The sequence below is a fragment of the Gymnogyps californianus genome, chromosome 3 (assembly GCF_018139145.2).
Source record: "Gymnogyps californianus isolate 813 chromosome 3, ASM1813914v2, whole genome shotgun sequence".
Classification (NCBI taxonomy): domain Eukaryota; kingdom Metazoa; phylum Chordata; class Aves; order Accipitriformes; family Cathartidae; genus Gymnogyps; species Gymnogyps californianus.
In genome coordinates this window covers 87274644-87292574 of record NC_059473.1, presented here as the reverse complement: position 1 = coordinate 87292574, position 17931 = coordinate 87274644, and the positions used below count along the sequence as shown (strand labels likewise).

At 37.3% G+C, this 17931-nt stretch overlaps 1 protein-coding gene across 2 annotated transcripts in view; it reads right to left on the bottom strand.

Annotated features, from left to right (window-relative positions):
• Window positions 1–17931, bottom strand: part of RNGTT (RNA guanylyltransferase and 5'-phosphatase) — a 200779-nt gene that overhangs the window by 52881 nt on the left and 129967 nt on the right. For both annotated transcript variants that reach the window (XM_050893968.1, XM_050893969.1), the window contains one exon: window positions 9447–9547. In XM_050893968.1, the coding sequence (XP_050749925.1) occupies window positions 9447–9547 (101 nt within the window). The remainder of the gene's footprint in view (window positions 1–9446; window positions 9548–17931) is intronic.

Below are 17931 nucleotides of genomic sequence, written 5' to 3'. Positions count from 1 at the left end.
CAGTATGTGCACAAGCTCCATACCCAGTAGTTACTGTTCTTTTCCCTATCGCTTAGGTAAGTAACAATATGGATTCTTCATTACCATTGACTCATCAGGCCTTGATTATGCAAATTGGTCTCCCACAGACAGCTACATGCACCTATAGCCTCATTGATTTTAATGTGTTTCTACAATAGGATAAGCATTTTTTCCCCAGGAAAAAACTACAAGCTGGGTGTTAGCCAAAAAGATGGTAAGTGTGAATTACCAAGCCTATGGCAGATCCTAAGTCATTAAAGTAACAGATATTAAAAATCTAATTTATTTCCTCAGAATGCAAATGTCCTTTAAAATGCTAATTTTTAAAAACTCATCATATATATATTTTTTTTTAAAACAATCATCACAACTTGAATCGCTACAAACCCAGAGATACTGGATAATTATTCTAAAAAATAATTATGTAGGTTTCTTTTCTAATGTCTCTGAGGTTGTAAGATAAGCGCAGGTACCAAGAGTTTCTCTTCACTACCAAACGGGGAAGGTGAAACTGCTCATAATCTCCCAGTGTTTTAGAAGCCTACAGTTGCATGCATACCATATTGATAACACTGTCATGGCAGAAATGCAAACAACCTGCGTCAGGGTCATTTATTTTGTTGACATGCTTTGCTGGTTCCAAAGTACTTGTGAATTCAGGAAGACACAAAAAGCTAGGCTTCTAATTCCTAAACCAATTGCAAAACATTCTGATGGTATCAAAGCAAACAAAGGTACTCTTGGAGTTATGACTGTCACGAATTATTTTTATCTTTAATTTATTCATTATTTAGTACTTATACCTGCTCTTTTATGATTTGTGAGTTTGGTATTATCAGAAAATTAAATAATAAAATGTTCAGAGTAAGACCGATGAAGAGTACAAAACATGTACAATATCTTTGGCTGTCCAGCCTGTTTGTTCTACTATACCACAGTGATAATTTTTTCCCCTCTCAGTTTGCTTTATTCTTCTTTGAAATACACCACAGCACGCAAGGAAGTAATCTGAGCTGAGTTTTTCTTCCTTAAAAACATGTTTCTTTAATTCCAAACACCATGGAAAAATATTTAGTTTTCAGATCTGTAATAATTCTATACTAATGCTCTTTTCCAAACATGGTTTTAAATGTATCTATCTGTAAACTCAAGAAAACAGACAATAAAATCTCATTAAGCAACAAACTAGAAAAAAACCAAACAACTGAATATTAATTCATACTGTAGGCAATTAATGGAGGAAAAAATATTCTGAGTTAAGGTATCATTTATGGCATACTCACAAAATCTAGAAAATGCTCCTTGTCTGAAGGAGACCAAATAGTTACTACATGCAAAAATGCATTTCAAAGCAGCTCATACCAATTTCTAAAATCCATTAAAAGCACTTTGAACAGGATGTTCAAGAATACTAATAACTCCTATAATTTAAAAAGTTAATTCATATTGGTGCAAAAGAAAAGTATGTGCACAATTGAGTTTCAGTAAGTCTGAGAGCAGCGTAGCTATTGTTCAAGCTATAGCAAAAGGAAGATGAACATCTTCCCTATTTAAATTAGACAGTTTTAAAATTGTGTATCTGGCAAACCTTTACAGCATATAACAAAGAATAATGTCAAATTCCTCTTTAGAAAAAATGCATGTTATTTTACTTTGCAACTCACAAGTCTTCTCTAAAAGGACAATCCCACAATTTGTAAATTAAATATAGGTACAGTAAGTATTCTGAAAAATCTCTATTTACAGTAAAGAAAGCATGAAGAAAGAAAAACAAAAATGTTTTAAAATATTTAGTATTTAAATGTCTAACAGTTCCATATTTTTTGCAAAATATTTAACATTTGATCTGCAGATAATCTTAGAATAACTCTGATTGGAAAGGACCTTTGCATGTCATCTGCCTCATGCTCAAGACAGGATCAGCTTCCACGTTATATCAGGTTGCTCACAGCCATATCCAGTTAACTTCTCAATACCTCCAAAGATGGAGACTCCACAACTTGCCAGCCTACTACAGTGTTTGACCTTTCTCACACTATTTCTCCTCCTGTCCTTCTACAATTTTTTTCCTTTGCTTTTCATTCTTTCAGCATGCATCTCTGAGCAGCCTGGCTCCACCTTCTCTACAACTTGCCATTAGGGAGTAGTAAACAGCAATAAAGTATTATGTAGCCTTCTCTTCTTTGGACAGAGGAAAGACAGATCTCTCAGCCTCTCTTTGTATGTCATGTTCTCCAATCCCCTCACTGTCTTGGTGGCCCTCCACTGGACTTGTTCCAGTGCATCAATGTCTTTCTCATACTGGGGAGCCCAAAACTAGACACAGTACTCCACATGCAGTCTCACAAATGCTGAATAGAGGCAAAGAATCATCTGCTCCACCTGCAGCCCAGTTATCAGTTGGCCGTCTTTGCCACAAGGGCTAACTGTTGCCCCAATTTCAAAGTTTTGCCCTCCAGTACCCTGAGGTCCAGTTTGCTTAAGTAGTCCCTAACTTGAACTTCCTCACCTGCTGGCAGTAATTCATTTCCCTGTGCTCTGCCATGAGATTCAGGGACCTCAGAGGCCTGAGAGCAGACCTTGCCAGTCAAGACCAAAGTAAAGGCAGCAGCGTGTACCCTCAGCCCTTCTTGTATCTTTTGTCACTACGTCTAGTGCTGCATCAGTAGCACACCATTTTCTTTAGTCTTCCTTTCATTACCAAGGTACCTTGGTAGTCCTTGACTTACCTTCAACTCCAGCTGAGTTTTGGCTTTCCTAATTCCTTCCCTCTACACCCACCCACTGTCTTTGTTCTCCACAGAGGCCTGTCGCTGTTTACATCTTCCATACACTTCATTGTTTGGGTGAGTTGACTCAGGAATTCCCCATTCAAGCCAGCAAGCTGTCTGCTGTGCCCGCTTGTCTTCCTGCACACAGGAAGAGTATGTCTTTGTGCATTTTGAGGAGGCCGTCCTTGAAGACCAACCAGCTCTCCTGGGCCTCTCTGCGCTTTAGGGGACTTGCCATGGGATACTACCTACGTGTTACTTGAAAAAGCCAAAGCCAGCCATCCTGAAGCCCAAGATCATTTCTCCACTGCCTGCTTCTCTCACTCCGCTCTTGGATTCTACCACCTTACAGTTGTTTAGCCAGGGATGGCATCAGACCTCAATTTCCACATTCACAAGTAGCAAGAAATCTAAGCTACATGGCCAAATAGGAATGAAATATCTATCCAAATGTAAAATAGGACAGAGAAGTGCATGGGAGATAAGAAAATTTTAGAGGCATATGGTATTTGGGAGCTTTTCCTGATCTCACTTACAGATAGAAATGGATCTTTAACAGAGTGGATAATCATTATGATAGCTGACACGAGCAACTGGAAAGACTACTTTAAGAAGGCAGCTAGTTCAAGAAAAGGGAACAGGGTCTATAAAACATACAAGGCTACATTTACATTCCATTTTGCAAGCATATAGATAATTTTAGGATGATATGAGGCAAAGCTTTTAAAAATCTGGAGAAATGAGTAGCTAATGTAGAATAATTATCTGACAGATGGAGATTGCCCAAGGCTGCCACTTGAACATATAAAAAGATGAGGCTGAGTTCGTTTTTGAAATCCAACATTAGAAATTCCAAGAGCATCCTGAGTATTAGTTGTGGAAGGTACAACATTATGTTCAGTGTACCAGAGTATAAATAGAGGTTAGATTCAAAGCCTTACTTTGAAATCAGTATTCAAAAACTGAAGCATTACAGAAAGATTTAAAATATCCTCATATAAGCAATATAGCATAAATACTTACAGCATAGTACCTAGGTAAAATGTGTAACTACTAGTTTCCATCGCAATGCCAATGGTGGCAGTTGTGCACGCACATTTCTACCATGGTAATATTTGTACTTCCCCTTCTCATGCCACCACACTGTTCTTTCTACACATAACATTCTCTCTCAATCAGTTTGCACAACCCTGCCCCTACATTTCTTCAGAACTAGTAAGACCTACTCTGGTAACAGCTGAATGCCTGAAGGTAATAGCTAAACAAATTACTCCTTTACTTTCATTTGCAACTCTCACAATTCTATAAGAAGTAAGCAACTTTGAAGCACACACTTCCTTTAACAACAGTACAGCCATAAATGCAGTTAATATATTCAAACCTGCACTCCTCCTGCTGTCATCCCAACACTGTGCATCTTTGCATCTATTTGCAACATCTTGTCCTTATTTGTTCTGTAATTGCTGTGCGACATCATCTGCATTCTGCCTCATAACTCCACTGTACTCAACAGCAATGCAGCCCCAATCTTGACTGTGATCTTTGGAGGCTAGAGGAATATGGGATTATTATTTTTATCACCAGGGTACTATTTGTAAAGCTCCCGTTCTGTGATGGATAGCACGCGTAAGAACAAGTTTGTGCTCTTTGATAACGGGCATTCTGCAAACAGGTGAGAAGGCAAAGAGCTCACAGCCCAAAATGACAATTTATGAATCACATAAAAGGGGGAATGGGAAAAGAGGAGGGAGCAACAAAACATGGGCCAGACAAACTATCATGTCAGTTCTGCAAATCTTAGCCAACTCAATTAACTTTCATGATTTTTCAGCCAGTTACCAATTTTTTTTCCAAAGCAGAAGAGTGAGGAAGACTAGCTTATAAAAAGGATAAGCCACCCTGTGACAGACAACATAGCTATATGAGAGCAAGTCAAGAACATCACAGTTATTTTGAATCAGTTGCAGCTTCCCTCTCCCGCCACCCCGCCCCCAGAAGCTCTTTCTAATTTACAGAACAAAAAGGACAACATCACATCTAACAAAAGGAAAACATTCACTTGCCTGTAGTCATGATATCTATATCTGGTTATTGATTTGTAATTACCAATGTATCCAAGATTTTAAGCCCCTGCTGTCAAGATTTGAAGACCCCGCTGTCCTTGAATGTATTGTACTTTATCTCTCCGTTTTTATTACTTGACAATGCCCAAGCTAAACAGAATTTTGCCTAAACACTGTTTGTTTGGTTTTTTCCCCATGTGGCCTACTTAATCATGGATATAATAAAAAACCAATATAGACTTGCTACTAACAAAGGGGGGTTCATGTCTACTTCAGATTACTAACTTTTTTTAAAGAAACAAGCCTTTATTACTATTTGTCTAATAGAAGATGAGTAAAATTCTTGATTCTTTCCAATACTTCAAGGTTCTATATAAAATTTATATTATTCTGTGATTTGAAACTGTATCGAATTGACCCAGTAAGATACTCATTCAAAGCCAATAAAACCAAAGCCTTGCTTGTAATTTGATTTTACCATGTCTGATTCAGATAAAAATAAGGGACTTGCACAGGCTAATTAAAAAACTGTAAAAGGAAGCATGGACATTTAAAAAATTCTGGTTTTGGAAGCTACCATAAATCTGGCACTATGTAGATGTTTTCAGTTGATATTTGTGACATTTAAATAAGGCTCAGAGTTGGTGTGAGGTTTTTATTTTTTTAAGAAATATTCTTAGAGTCAGACATTTTGGGAAAAAGCATCTCTACTGTTTAAAAACAGTCTTCTCTGTAATATAACCAAGATATTGCACACAGCAATTAAATATCCTCCACATTCTCTTCTGATAAGGTCGTTTAACTTGTAGGTCATTTGGAAATGCAGTTGATGTGCTTAAGTCCCTCTTATTTTATTTTCTATGAGTATCATCATAATTTAGGAAAAATACAAAGTACTGTTGTACGATCAAAGGGCTCCACTTTGCATTCAAGGAAACCTGAAATGATAGAGAAGTGCTGGGAAGTGAGTCTACCTTTTTAAAGCACATGTAATGTGAGGGCTTTTCAGTTCAACTGATGTGATTCACCAGAGATAAACAACAAAGTATTCTCTTGTTTAGCTGATTTAGTAAGTTGTTGGTTGTTGTTTTGGTTTTGTTTTTTTTTTTTAAATATTGATGTGATGAGAAGAGATTGAGAGAGCATAAACTGGAATTCTTGCAAACACAACATAAAGAGAGTTAATCTAACCATCATCCTGATGCTTGGAAAGGCTGGACTATGACAATACACAGGGGACAATTACCATGGCTCAGCTGATAAGCTGTAACTCACTAAGGTGCAATAATGCAATTTCTTTCAAGTATGTGCACTGAACAGGAGTGTCAGGATTAGGTCACTGAGGTTACAGAAACCCTGCCTTTCTTTGGGATGCAATAGTATTTTTTTTCCTTCACGTTTATTCTTGTTATGCAGTCTACATCTTTACAGGGAAGCTTATTCTAAAAGTACTTCATAGATCATAAACCCAATGCTTCTTTTTAATTCAATGGCAAAACTCCCTCCAATATCAATAGTAAAATAATTGAACCCTAGATAAAAACAATTGGTCATTCATCCGTAACTGAACTACATCTGGGGTGAAACACAGCAGCTATTTTGCAGTTAACATTACTATTGCAGACTGATCTATGGATGGAAATGCACAACTGAAAACACAGGGGAATTTTAGGTAGATGGAAAATAATCACACTGACTAAAATCTGGCAAACTCCCTAGAGGTGACTCCTTTATTCATATGAAAAATGCACAAGATTGTTTACAATTGTTCAGGATCTCAATTACATATGCTATCCAAAAGACATGTCCAACAGCTGACAGTGCTCTAATCTCATGCTACTGAATAAATAATGCTCCTATATGCTTTCTTCACTATTTAAGTGAACAGGGAACTATAAATACAAGGGCTGCATGGTTGGAGTTTTGCAATACAGGTTCAGTCTGTATCAGTACTGGCTAGGCTGTAAACTGTGATAAGATCACACACACTTGTAGCACAGGTTTAGATATGTCTGCATTTCAAGATTTAAAGATGAGCCTGTAAATGAGAACAGAGGACTTGGAAATTACAGACAATCCCCATTCTCATTGTTTCAAGCTGTCAAGTATTTGAGATCAATACTTTGACTTTGGCTTCTCATTTGTCAGTAATATATTTGTCAATAATGTTTATGGAAAGAGAAGGTATGCCTTTGTATTGATCCCTATCAATTGCTTAACTGTACCAAAACAACATACAAATTGTATAACAGTACTTTAAGGACATCTGTATTACTCTGCTGTCAAATGCATGCCAGATTTCTTTTTGGATTACTGAAGAAGAAGAAAATTTTTTTACCTAAAAGGTTGAAACTAACATCAATGCTTGCTTTTAATCTCATAGGGTGGGGGGAAGCAGGAAGTCTAACATTGTCATGTTAGAATTGCCAGTAGCAAGACATTCAGTTCATCAAAACAGAATTTTTAGTTATATCACAAATCAACCATTTTATTATGGTAGTGCTCAGAACTCAGAAACTGCCTTTTTACAGTCTTAAATTAAAGATGCTTCTTTTAAAACTCTAGCCAACAACTTCAAAATCAGTATAATTCTGATATTTCCTCAAATGAGTTCAGATTTTACCAAGCGATAAATTGAATACTCAAATTAACAACTGAAGCAGTTAAACCTGGAGTATTTCATTCATTGTTTGTGTTTAACTGGGCACGAGCTACTGTTTCATAGGTCATTAGTTAACATAAATACAGCTCTCCCAACAATGGCAAATTATTATTTTCCACCCAGTACTTCATTAACTTTTCTTTTTGTTGGATGAATGCACTTATGTTACTAATAGCAGTCAACTGTCGTGTGAGATGAAGTAAAACATATCTGGAAGAACTGTACTTTATTTATCGTATGTCAGTTTTCTAGGATTATTTTTTTCTTATGCTTGTGAGAGGAACATAAACATTAACATATTTAAGTATTACAGCATTTACAGATTAATTCAGATAATTATTTCCACAATATGAGCAATGCACTTATTTTCACATAGCTGGAATATGGTAGAACTTTTCTAATTTTCAGAAAGTGTTTCCAATTCCACAATGGATCAGCCATTCTTTAATAACTTGCTACTAACTGTCCAACATTTTAGAAATAGTTTTTTGCTGGCTTATATTTTATAACCTTTTCATGTTCCAATCAAATAATCTATGATGTAATATATTAAACGTAACACAATAGCACTGACAGTTTTGTATTTGAAGTCAGTGATAACTAATCAAGCAAATACTCCTTTTTTAATGTGAAATGAAAAATCTGTTGCGTTTTGCTTCTGAATCACAGGCTACTATTGTATATTTATAAACTCCAGCAGAAGTCATAAGAATTCCATAACAAAAATAACCTTCCTATCAAATAACTGGTAATTTTTTTTTCTTTTTTACATAAATATTTCGTATTACACTGTTCTGTGACTTAAATAAAGGCCAAACAAACATTAAATGTTTGCAAGTAGCTGATTCTCTGAAGTCAAACTTAAAATATTCCTGTATATTCTCTGGAATAGCTATGTTGTTACTGAGGACTTAATATTGCACTTTCAAACACAAAAATCTGAATAGATAATTCTGACCTAATGAAATACTCAGAAGTTAGCAGTTGACTAAATTTTGCAGAATAAACCCCATATCCTTAAGATACTCTCTATTCACCAAATATATTCATTAACATGACATGCAAATGTCTAAAAGTTAGATGGGCCATTATTAGCACTCTGGAATACATAAGCAATATATTAATTAATTGTTTAATCGTATTGAGTTGCCTGTGGCACCAAGAAAAAGAAAAGCTAAATGTCAGTATTTCAAACTGTCAGTTGAACTAAGTCCCAGATGTTAAAACATTAAGCAACCTAAAAATCAATTAACTTTGTTTTAAACAAAATCTTTTCCAAGGCAAGCTTTAATCTAGTGACTCAATCTTCCCCTTCCCCTCCCTGGCACAATTCAACATGGAAATTGCCCCTATTTAATAGGTGCAGTGACTGAACTAGGCAAATAGTATGTAGAACTGATGTAATGTAAAGATTTACATGTCTTCTGCCATTAGAACTCACTGTTTTTGATTAAGATTTTAATGGATTTAAAGACAATACCAAAGAATACCTGTCAAGTAAAAATGTCAAGTTTTCTCTAAGAAAACAAGTGCTGTTTGTTATTGTGCAAAATTCTAAAAGAAGAAAGCTTAGGTTGTCATTATTTTGCATAAAACCAATGGAAAATAGTTATTTTATATAAGAACTTAAGCTAATATAGCCTGCCTACTTTCTAAAAACATAAGGGGTAGTGCCAAATCCAAACAGGACTTTTTTCAGAAATTTCATGAAACTGAATTTAAGAATGAGTACATTTACATTATAAACATCTGCCATTTTTTTCTGTGCAACACTGATTACGACAGTTGCCTATATTTTCAGTGACCAAATTCTACAGAATACAGAAAGGCTCAGCCCCAGGAAGTGTCAAGAAATATCAGAGGAGAGATTAACTGCTAAGGGACATTCACACGAGAGTTATACATTTAAAGGGGGAAGAGATTACATACCCCTCTCCACCAATTCTTGTTATCTTTAGACGAAAATCAACAGAGTTCAGGCTGGGTGGCTTCCATTTCAAAATATCATCACATCGACCAGGCTTGTATTTCTGCAGAAAATTAAAAAGCAGTTTAATTATGCTTATTGGTTTTCGCTGGTTTTAAAAGTAACAATGCAGCGTTTCAGACTATATTAGCTGTCTCTAATGAATTACAATACTTAGTGACTGAAACAATGAATTCCATTACTATGGAGGTAGTTGTGCTTCACTACTTTATTTGCTGCTGCCTTTTAAAACTGCTTAGCACTGTAGCCAAGCCATTGCATATAATAAAAAGCTGAGAATGGAAATAAAAATTAGCATATTTCATTATCTCTCTCTGGCTAATGGAAAATTTCAAGAAAGAAAATAAGACAGCACAGTAACAAATGAAAACACTGATAGGACATACATAAAAGATACATTTAAGATAATCTCAACAATTTTATGAACGATAATTTTGTTATCCATGCTGTTGGCTGACACAATATGAAAAAGCCAGCAGTCACCATATTGCCAACTACCAGAAAGGCCCATCAGAAACATGGTCTTTCATACCAAAGGAATTTAAGTTATGTAAAGATTAAAGAACATCATGACATACAGGAACATAAATAAGGGAACATCTGTTGCTTAAGAGAAAGGGTATAGACTTGAACCAAAAGTTGCAAGGAGCAATTTTCTCTTAAATTAGAGCTTTGGTTTCTCATGGTCTCTTCTATCATCTGCTTCGGTTTACCAAGCTGCCATTTTGTTCATCCTCAGCTAATAGTGAGAGCCAACCTGCTAACCCTTTCCTTACTAGAATATTTTTAATGGCAATGGAGAAAATCAGAATGAATATGAATAGGGGAAAAGTAAAAGAATAATTTGGAGATGCACAGAATGAGAATTTTTAGTTGTTAGATACTCATTAATCCACAATGAGAAAATTTATGCAATTTTACCTAAAAAAACCCTAAGAATGTGCAGTGTCTTTTGGTAACACAGCAATCACTAGCATCACATTGCACCCATGCTGTGTTAAATATTTGTGAAATGCAAAATTTACTAATGATAAACCTAACAGTTCTAGATCTAAAGTGACAAAAGCAGATGAAGAATTTTCTGTTTTCTGATGTGAGAATGGATTTCTTGATGAAAAGATGGTGTGTGACTTTTGCTAGATGGTAAGTAAAGGCAAGCTTCACATAATTGAAACCGAAATTAGCTCCAAACGTTTTTAGCCATAGTTCTGCTACACGTGGCAAAAGTAACGCACTAAAAGCTTCTTCTGGAATTTGAACGTGGCTGGCTAGAGTACACCTTCTCTTATTTTGTGATCATGGCCCTTAGATTGTTTGAGAGGGATGGCTTCAGGCATTCTGTTCTGGTTCCCGTTCAGGGCGTTATAAACCCATTCCAAACATCAGTATTACAGTCACCTGCCCAACTTACTGTTCTAATCATGCACGGCTCTGCACTGAATTTCTCCACAATCTTCTCCTCAACATCTGAATAAAATTTAAATGATTTATCCTCGTCCTTAGGACAACATACAGGAGTTGCTTCTGACACCTCTTATCTATGCCTGCTCCCCTTCCACATCTTTTATTTTATTCCTTCCCAACTATCTTCTAATTGAAATTGTCCCTTGGAAAGCAACTTTCTTCAATGGTCCCGCACATCTGGAACTCTTGCCAAATCAAATCAAACATCCTAGTTTCACTTGAATCAGAAAACTAGTAAGATACAGTGTGATAGTAAAGTTACGAAAGTATGTTTTTTCTTTCTTCTCTTCCTACCCTATTTCCCCTTCATATGATTTCTGTGCTGTAACATCAGCAGATATTTGAAGAAAGTTGGTTGCCTGTACACTTTCCAAAATGGGATTTAGAAAGGTATTGTTTAAGCAATTTACAAAAACCAGAAAATCTTTCAGCAGTAAAGAAATATTCCTTTAGTTGCCACCATCCTGCTATTCCCTCCCTCATTTCTCTGGCTCTTTTCCATTCACCAGAAATACCTTAAAATTCCAATGATCTCATCTTTAAATTCTTATAGTAATTAAATTTATCTTGCTCCTTAGTTCTTTCCTCTACTTTCCCAAACTAAAAATCTGCTATCATGCAGTATGGTGTTAAAAACATCTAAGGACTCATGCCATACGTACTAACTGATTTTAAATGATAAAATAGAATATACAAAAAATGATGCTCAGAAAAGCATTTAAGCTTTTAAGATCATAATTTTTATATATAATTTTTTAATATACAGATTATGTATTTAAATGTATTTTGAAGTATTTACATTCAATTTTACAGAAAGTATTTATTATTTTAGTATATATTCAATTGGTTGTGTGCATTGAATGTGAGGATTACTATAAAGGTAGACAGCACTGAAATTTCTTTTTCAGTTAACTTTTCCTGCCATTTTCTTGTACTTATACGTGATATAGAGAGACTATAGAATTAAATTCTACATAACTTTCATTAACAAAATATGTCCCAGGAATAACAGGACAAAATACAGTGTTCGCACAGACGTTATTTGTTGCTTTCTGTCATCTGCAGTTTCTGATTTGGCCTAACACAATTACTACTACTAGGTATTTACTACTTAGTTCAAAGAAGAACTATGGGGAACACTGCCGTTTGTGACAAATTTCTCCACAGACAGTGAAAATTTAATTTATGAAACAACTGCTATAGCAGGTATGAAGGAACACAGGGTAGAGCTGAGTAGCTGAAGGTGTTGGAACAGGTGTGGATTTTGCTGTATGGAACAGAAGATTCATCTTAATGGTTGCTCTTTGGTCTTTTAGTATGACTGAGGTCTTCAACCGTTCCATAAAAGTGACATTTGTCAAACATACATAAACCCTAAAATCTTGTATTAAGCCTCTGTGTAGCATGGCTTCTAATTTATTGACTTGCAATAATCTTCTGAGCAAGATTACTGGAGTGTTTACAATGATGGATTTATTAATATACACTCCAGTAATCAATTTTTTTTTTAAGCAGAAGGTCATATTTTTGAGACCTTATGAGCTATTAAGATTATGCCCAGTCTAACTGACTTTAGAAAACAATCTCAGCTGGTTTAATATATGGCTCCAAACCATCCTTTTAGATATCATTCCTTTAAAGAGAAAATAAAGAGAGGCTAATAGTCTTCAAGACAGAGAAGATTTTCTCTTCTGTACAAAAATAGCAGTCTCAATCAAAAAACACCCCCTATTTTGTATCCAAAAGGTAAATTCAGATGGCTTCTACATTCACGAGTACTAAATATTTCCTCCCAAGCATGAACAGGAGCCTTACTTTCTGGAGGAACAGATAACAGGACTGAAACATACCCCATCTTGAAAAATGAAGACCAAGATTTCTTCTGAGCAATGTGAGAAAATTCGAAGGCCTTTAAGGGAGGACCAACGGCTTCCTTCAGGATTGCAGACTCTGTCCTATTTCTATTTACTTCTGCCTGGAACATAAACCCTGAAAACACTAGACTCTCCTTTAGGAAATTAATTCTTATTGACATGAAAAGAATGAACCAATCTATCTGAGTCACAGCACTGAAATCCTGAGGAAGAGCTGCACCCAATCTATGTAACAACCTAGGCATGGCCTCACTAGAGCTCTAGCATCCTGACTCTGACAACAGTCAACAGCATGTGCTCAGGGAAGGTGAAAAACAGGGCAATCATATATGATATTTTCTACTACTACTCTCTGAGAGACTATTCATTTTCAAGCTCAGAGACTTCCTGATGTGGATGTGATTCAAATGTGACTCCTATGTATTTAGTGATTTCCAGTTTCCCCTGCATGAGGTCGTCTAGCTCCCCAGTAAGACCATGTAAATCTCTACCAGCTGTAAAAGCCCGCAGCGCAATGTTTCACGCGCAGCCCAACTACACTGCAAGAAAAAACACCACCTTTTGTTTATTTTGAACCAGCTTTTGTTGGTTTCAGACTTGCACTCCCTAAGGCTCATATTAAGACAGATGTTGAACAACCAAACCCCATTGCTTCTATGCTACTCATAGTTTCATATGCTTCTATATGCATGGAACTACACTCAACTCAGAGGCTATCATTTTACATGTGCAGTTACAAATTTTTTCTCCATGTACATTACTCTACATTTATCTACGTAGAAGTTTATGTGCTGTTTTATCGCTCAGCCACCCAATCCTGTAAGGACTAACTATCATTCTCCACATTTAGCACCAGCCCTTGCTGATCCAGCAAGAAAACGTCACTTTACGGTTCATCCCATTTTCCAGCTTGCTTATGTGCAGTACAGGTGACTCCCCTCCCTGGTAAGGACTGAACAGTACCCCATCCCTTGACTCCTACTTTTTAACCAATTACTTACCTGTGCAAGAACCTTTCCTTTTAAGTCTCACATCTGCTTTAATTTCTTCAAGTGTTTTTTGTTAGAAACTTTGACAGAGGCTTTCTGGAAGTCTTAGTGGGGAATACCATATGATCCTACTCAAATCGTATTGACCTCTTCATTGGAGAGGCATAATCTTCCTTTCAAAAAGGCATGTAATTTTCCCCGACTATATCATGTTTACCCAGGTATGAACTACTGTATTCCTTATTATAGTTTCTACTCCTTTGTCCAGTACAGACACCAAGCTTACAGGCCTTACTTCTTCCCTGATCTTCCATGACACCTGCCCCGACCCTCAGGCTTTTTTAATTGTAGAAAATACATTTAATTGTATTTTCTACCCTCATGTGCTTAGACACCAATGTATATATTCCACATAGGATCTCCTATAGGATTTTTTCAAACTCTTTTTCCAAGACTGACAAGTTACACCCTCCTAAAAGTCAGTAAGAAACCAACTTCACAACAGACAGGAACAACTATTCCAAGATCAGTAATGAAAAGCAATGTTTTGACAGGATATATCTGCATACCTGTAATTGCACTGCTGGATCCACAGTTTTGACTCAAGTTTAATTATAAAATTAATTGGCTGGCTTGCTTGAAGGGGAATGGGGGAAGATTTGTTCTTTAAGATGGAGTTATCTTTCTTGTCTTTACCTCTAGAACCAGCACAGTGTGAAACAAGCCTCAGCTAAACTTTTTGTCCTATTAATAGAAAAATTGAGGAAAAATTATCTCTACCACACTTCAAGTTAGCCAAAGAGATCTTGCCTAGAAAGCAATGGTAATAAAAATACACTTTTGACTATTACACTTAGTTTCGACCATTGTCAAATAACACCGTTCTCACTTCACAGCAGATTTGTTAACACTGAGCACCTGATGAAGGTAACAGGTAATTTACCCATATCTTTCCAAAACAGTTATAAAGGCTTAGATAAGCAATCAGACTTCAAAGCTGATATCAAGAACAAGTTATACAGCCCCCAGACTTCTTCTGTTACCACGAAAGACAGAAATTCATAGAAATTTAGCTTAAAATGAGAATTCAACCAAAGGCCACATTAATAATCCCTGAGAAGGAGATTCATTTTTTTAATGGGTGAGTCCATACACACGATACAGCAGTAGTAAGTTCTTGAGTTTGAATGCTAAGTGCTAAATCAATTTCTTTAAACATGAGCTGGAGCCAAACAAGAATTCTGCTTGTTAAGTATGTGAAAACTTCACCTTAGATGAATCATTGCATACTGCAGACCTGTTCTGCCTGAAGTTATTCTATATTCTAATTCCAAAACAAAATGTGAAGCAATCTGTCTGAGATCAAACTACTCCCTAGCATTTTAAATATAGCATCCATAGCAATGATATCCTCACCACCACCCCCCGACAAATATGCATGTACACGACTAGTTCTAAAACATATCAGGTCCCATATCTCAAATACAAAGTTCATGCTTCAGTCTGAAACCTTTCAACCTAGTCTAACCTAGAAATTAGAACTCCACACCAAAAATGCACATTGACAAATCAGAAACTATCTCAAATAGCTTTAAAGGATTGGACTAGATGACCTCCTGAAGTCTCCTCCAACCTAAATTATTCTACAAAGCTGTCTCTCTTTGGATGCTTGTTCTTTTAGCAGCCATATTGGGTACACTTACACTAGCATTTTAGTGTGCAAAAGTAGTGAACTTTCAAAGCAAATCTCCCGGTTGTTCCTACTTAGTACACGTTAGTTGAGATAGCTGGGCAGCTCTGGTGCACGCAAATTGGATTCCATTTACATAAAACCAGACTTGAAGTTTCACTTCAGGGACACACCTAATGCATTTCACCCCACAGCATGGACACTAGACTCCAAGGCAAAGGCTGTACCATTGCAATGCTACCTAGCACCTACATAGCACAGATGAATCTGAGTGTGAAGATATCCTGCAGCATCCTGAGATGCTACTTTAAAGAAATAATGGTGTCAGTGCCTTCAGGTTGGCTATGAACCCCCAGCCCTCAAATTTTTACAACGCTGCTACTCACTCAGCATCTACCCAACTTCTCATCCATCTTCTTCTTCTTAAAATAAATACCCTACCTTCTGTGGCCATTCTCTCCTGGCAGAACCCCAGCCCCTTTCTTTTCATCATTCCTTTCTTTTTCCCAACCTTCCATTCCAGTCAGGGCTTCTCCCAATAGCAGTGTCAACCACCTCAGCCTCCTAGAAGATTGAGCTTGGCCCGTCAGTACTTGTCAGCCTGTGCTAGTAGACCAAGAGCTTCTCCACCAGCAGAATAACTGGCAGAATCAAGAGGTTACTAACCTCAGGAGTGCTGCAGTGTACAAGAGCACTATCAATCAGTATCACCTTAGCTCAAGAGGATGAAGGCCAGGGACAACAGATGTGTCAGAAGGAGCATGGCAAATGTACCCCTATTACGGAGATCTTGAACTTCAGGCAAGAGCACAATAATGAACCTAAAACTCAGGTGCACATCCAACACCCTGGGATTCAGAATCATCACTGAAGACGGCTCAACAGAAAGCACATCCTCTGGCATCCCTCTTAGGCTGCTGAATCCTATCGATTCCTAACCTCATACTCAACTCCATAGGCTCAAGTGGGTCCACTCACGCCACAGGTAGGGGTTTTTTTGTTAGACCCTGATGGGCCATTTTAGCACTGCAGGGTAAACTGATGGATTGCTGGTCATGTTGAACCCCAATCCCCTGCCCTGTCCCAAAAGTACTAAGTCTAGTTGCCCTCTTCCTCCACAGTTGCCCATAGAGGGGCAGCTGTTTTTTCCTCTCCCTACAGGTCAAGAGAAAGGAGAGCCCTCAGAGAACAAAGTTCTGTTATCTGAACTTTTGCTGATACATTTCTTGTTAGTTGCAGATATTCCTCCCACACAGGTTTTGGTTTTGCCTAAAGCCGTGTGTCTTCTCAGCATTTGCATTCAATGGGTGGTTCAGCAGAAAGCTGAAAGCCTGGGCAATGGGGATGTTAGCAGCCCATAACAAGGATGAAATTTCACTCCAAACAGCTGCTTTCACATGGGATAGACTTTGCTGCTTAGTATTTTGTAGGAGGAAGAGTGGGGTTAGTTTCTGGGACCGTATTCTGGGCAGGCAGTCTGGGCTGTGGGGTGTTGTTGACTCACCATGAAGACACCCACCTGGAAGACTGAGTAACTTCAGCCGAAAGTCTAGACAAAACAAATGGTTCGTTTCTCCTAGCGACTGAAAAGGAAGAGGTGGTGGGATGACCAAGAGAGAAGTTCGTGCCTCATCAAGAGGAGGAAGAGAAGGTTTCCTTGACAAGGGTGCCTTACTATCCTACAAAGCCTCATCAGCCAGCTCTACCTCCCTAATCCTCATTAAACACCACCCTCCTGAAGTGCAGCAGCAGCTAACACAGGCCACTGTACATTTCCCTTCCTCCTCATCTTCCCTCACTCCTTCTACCTCCAAATGACAGGAAGCCAGCAAATAACCCAGCTTGCTCTTTCCTCCTAAACGGCACAGTGCTGCTACTCGTCAGCTGTAATTTCCCCTCGGTAAACTGGTCAGACCTAGCCCTGCAAGGTATCCAGACGGCTCCTAAGCTGGCAGCCGCAGGCACACACCAATTCAAAAAGAAGGTTGAAAAAAGGGCACAGAAGGCTCAGGGAAGATTTGTTTGAATAACCGTGCTTGCCCAAGAGGTCTGGCAGGTTCAGTACCATTGGGAAGTGAGGGCAGATGGGGTAGGAGGGGATAGGGTTAACCAAGACAGCTACTGGGAATCTACTGGAGTTCTTTTAAATCATAAACCGTAATTTGCCACATTGCAAATGACATTTGCATTTAACCACAGTAAAAATGCAATAAATTGCAATTAAGTATCCTTGAATGTGAAATATAAATATTAAATATATATCTTTACATCTCTGATAATTTTAAGTTTCAAGGAAATTACCTTGCTATTTAACATTTTAACACCAAGAAGAAACTTCTGTCATTACATAAATGATATTCTGATATTTAGTTAGACTGACTTACCAGGATGAAGACACTAAAAGCATTTT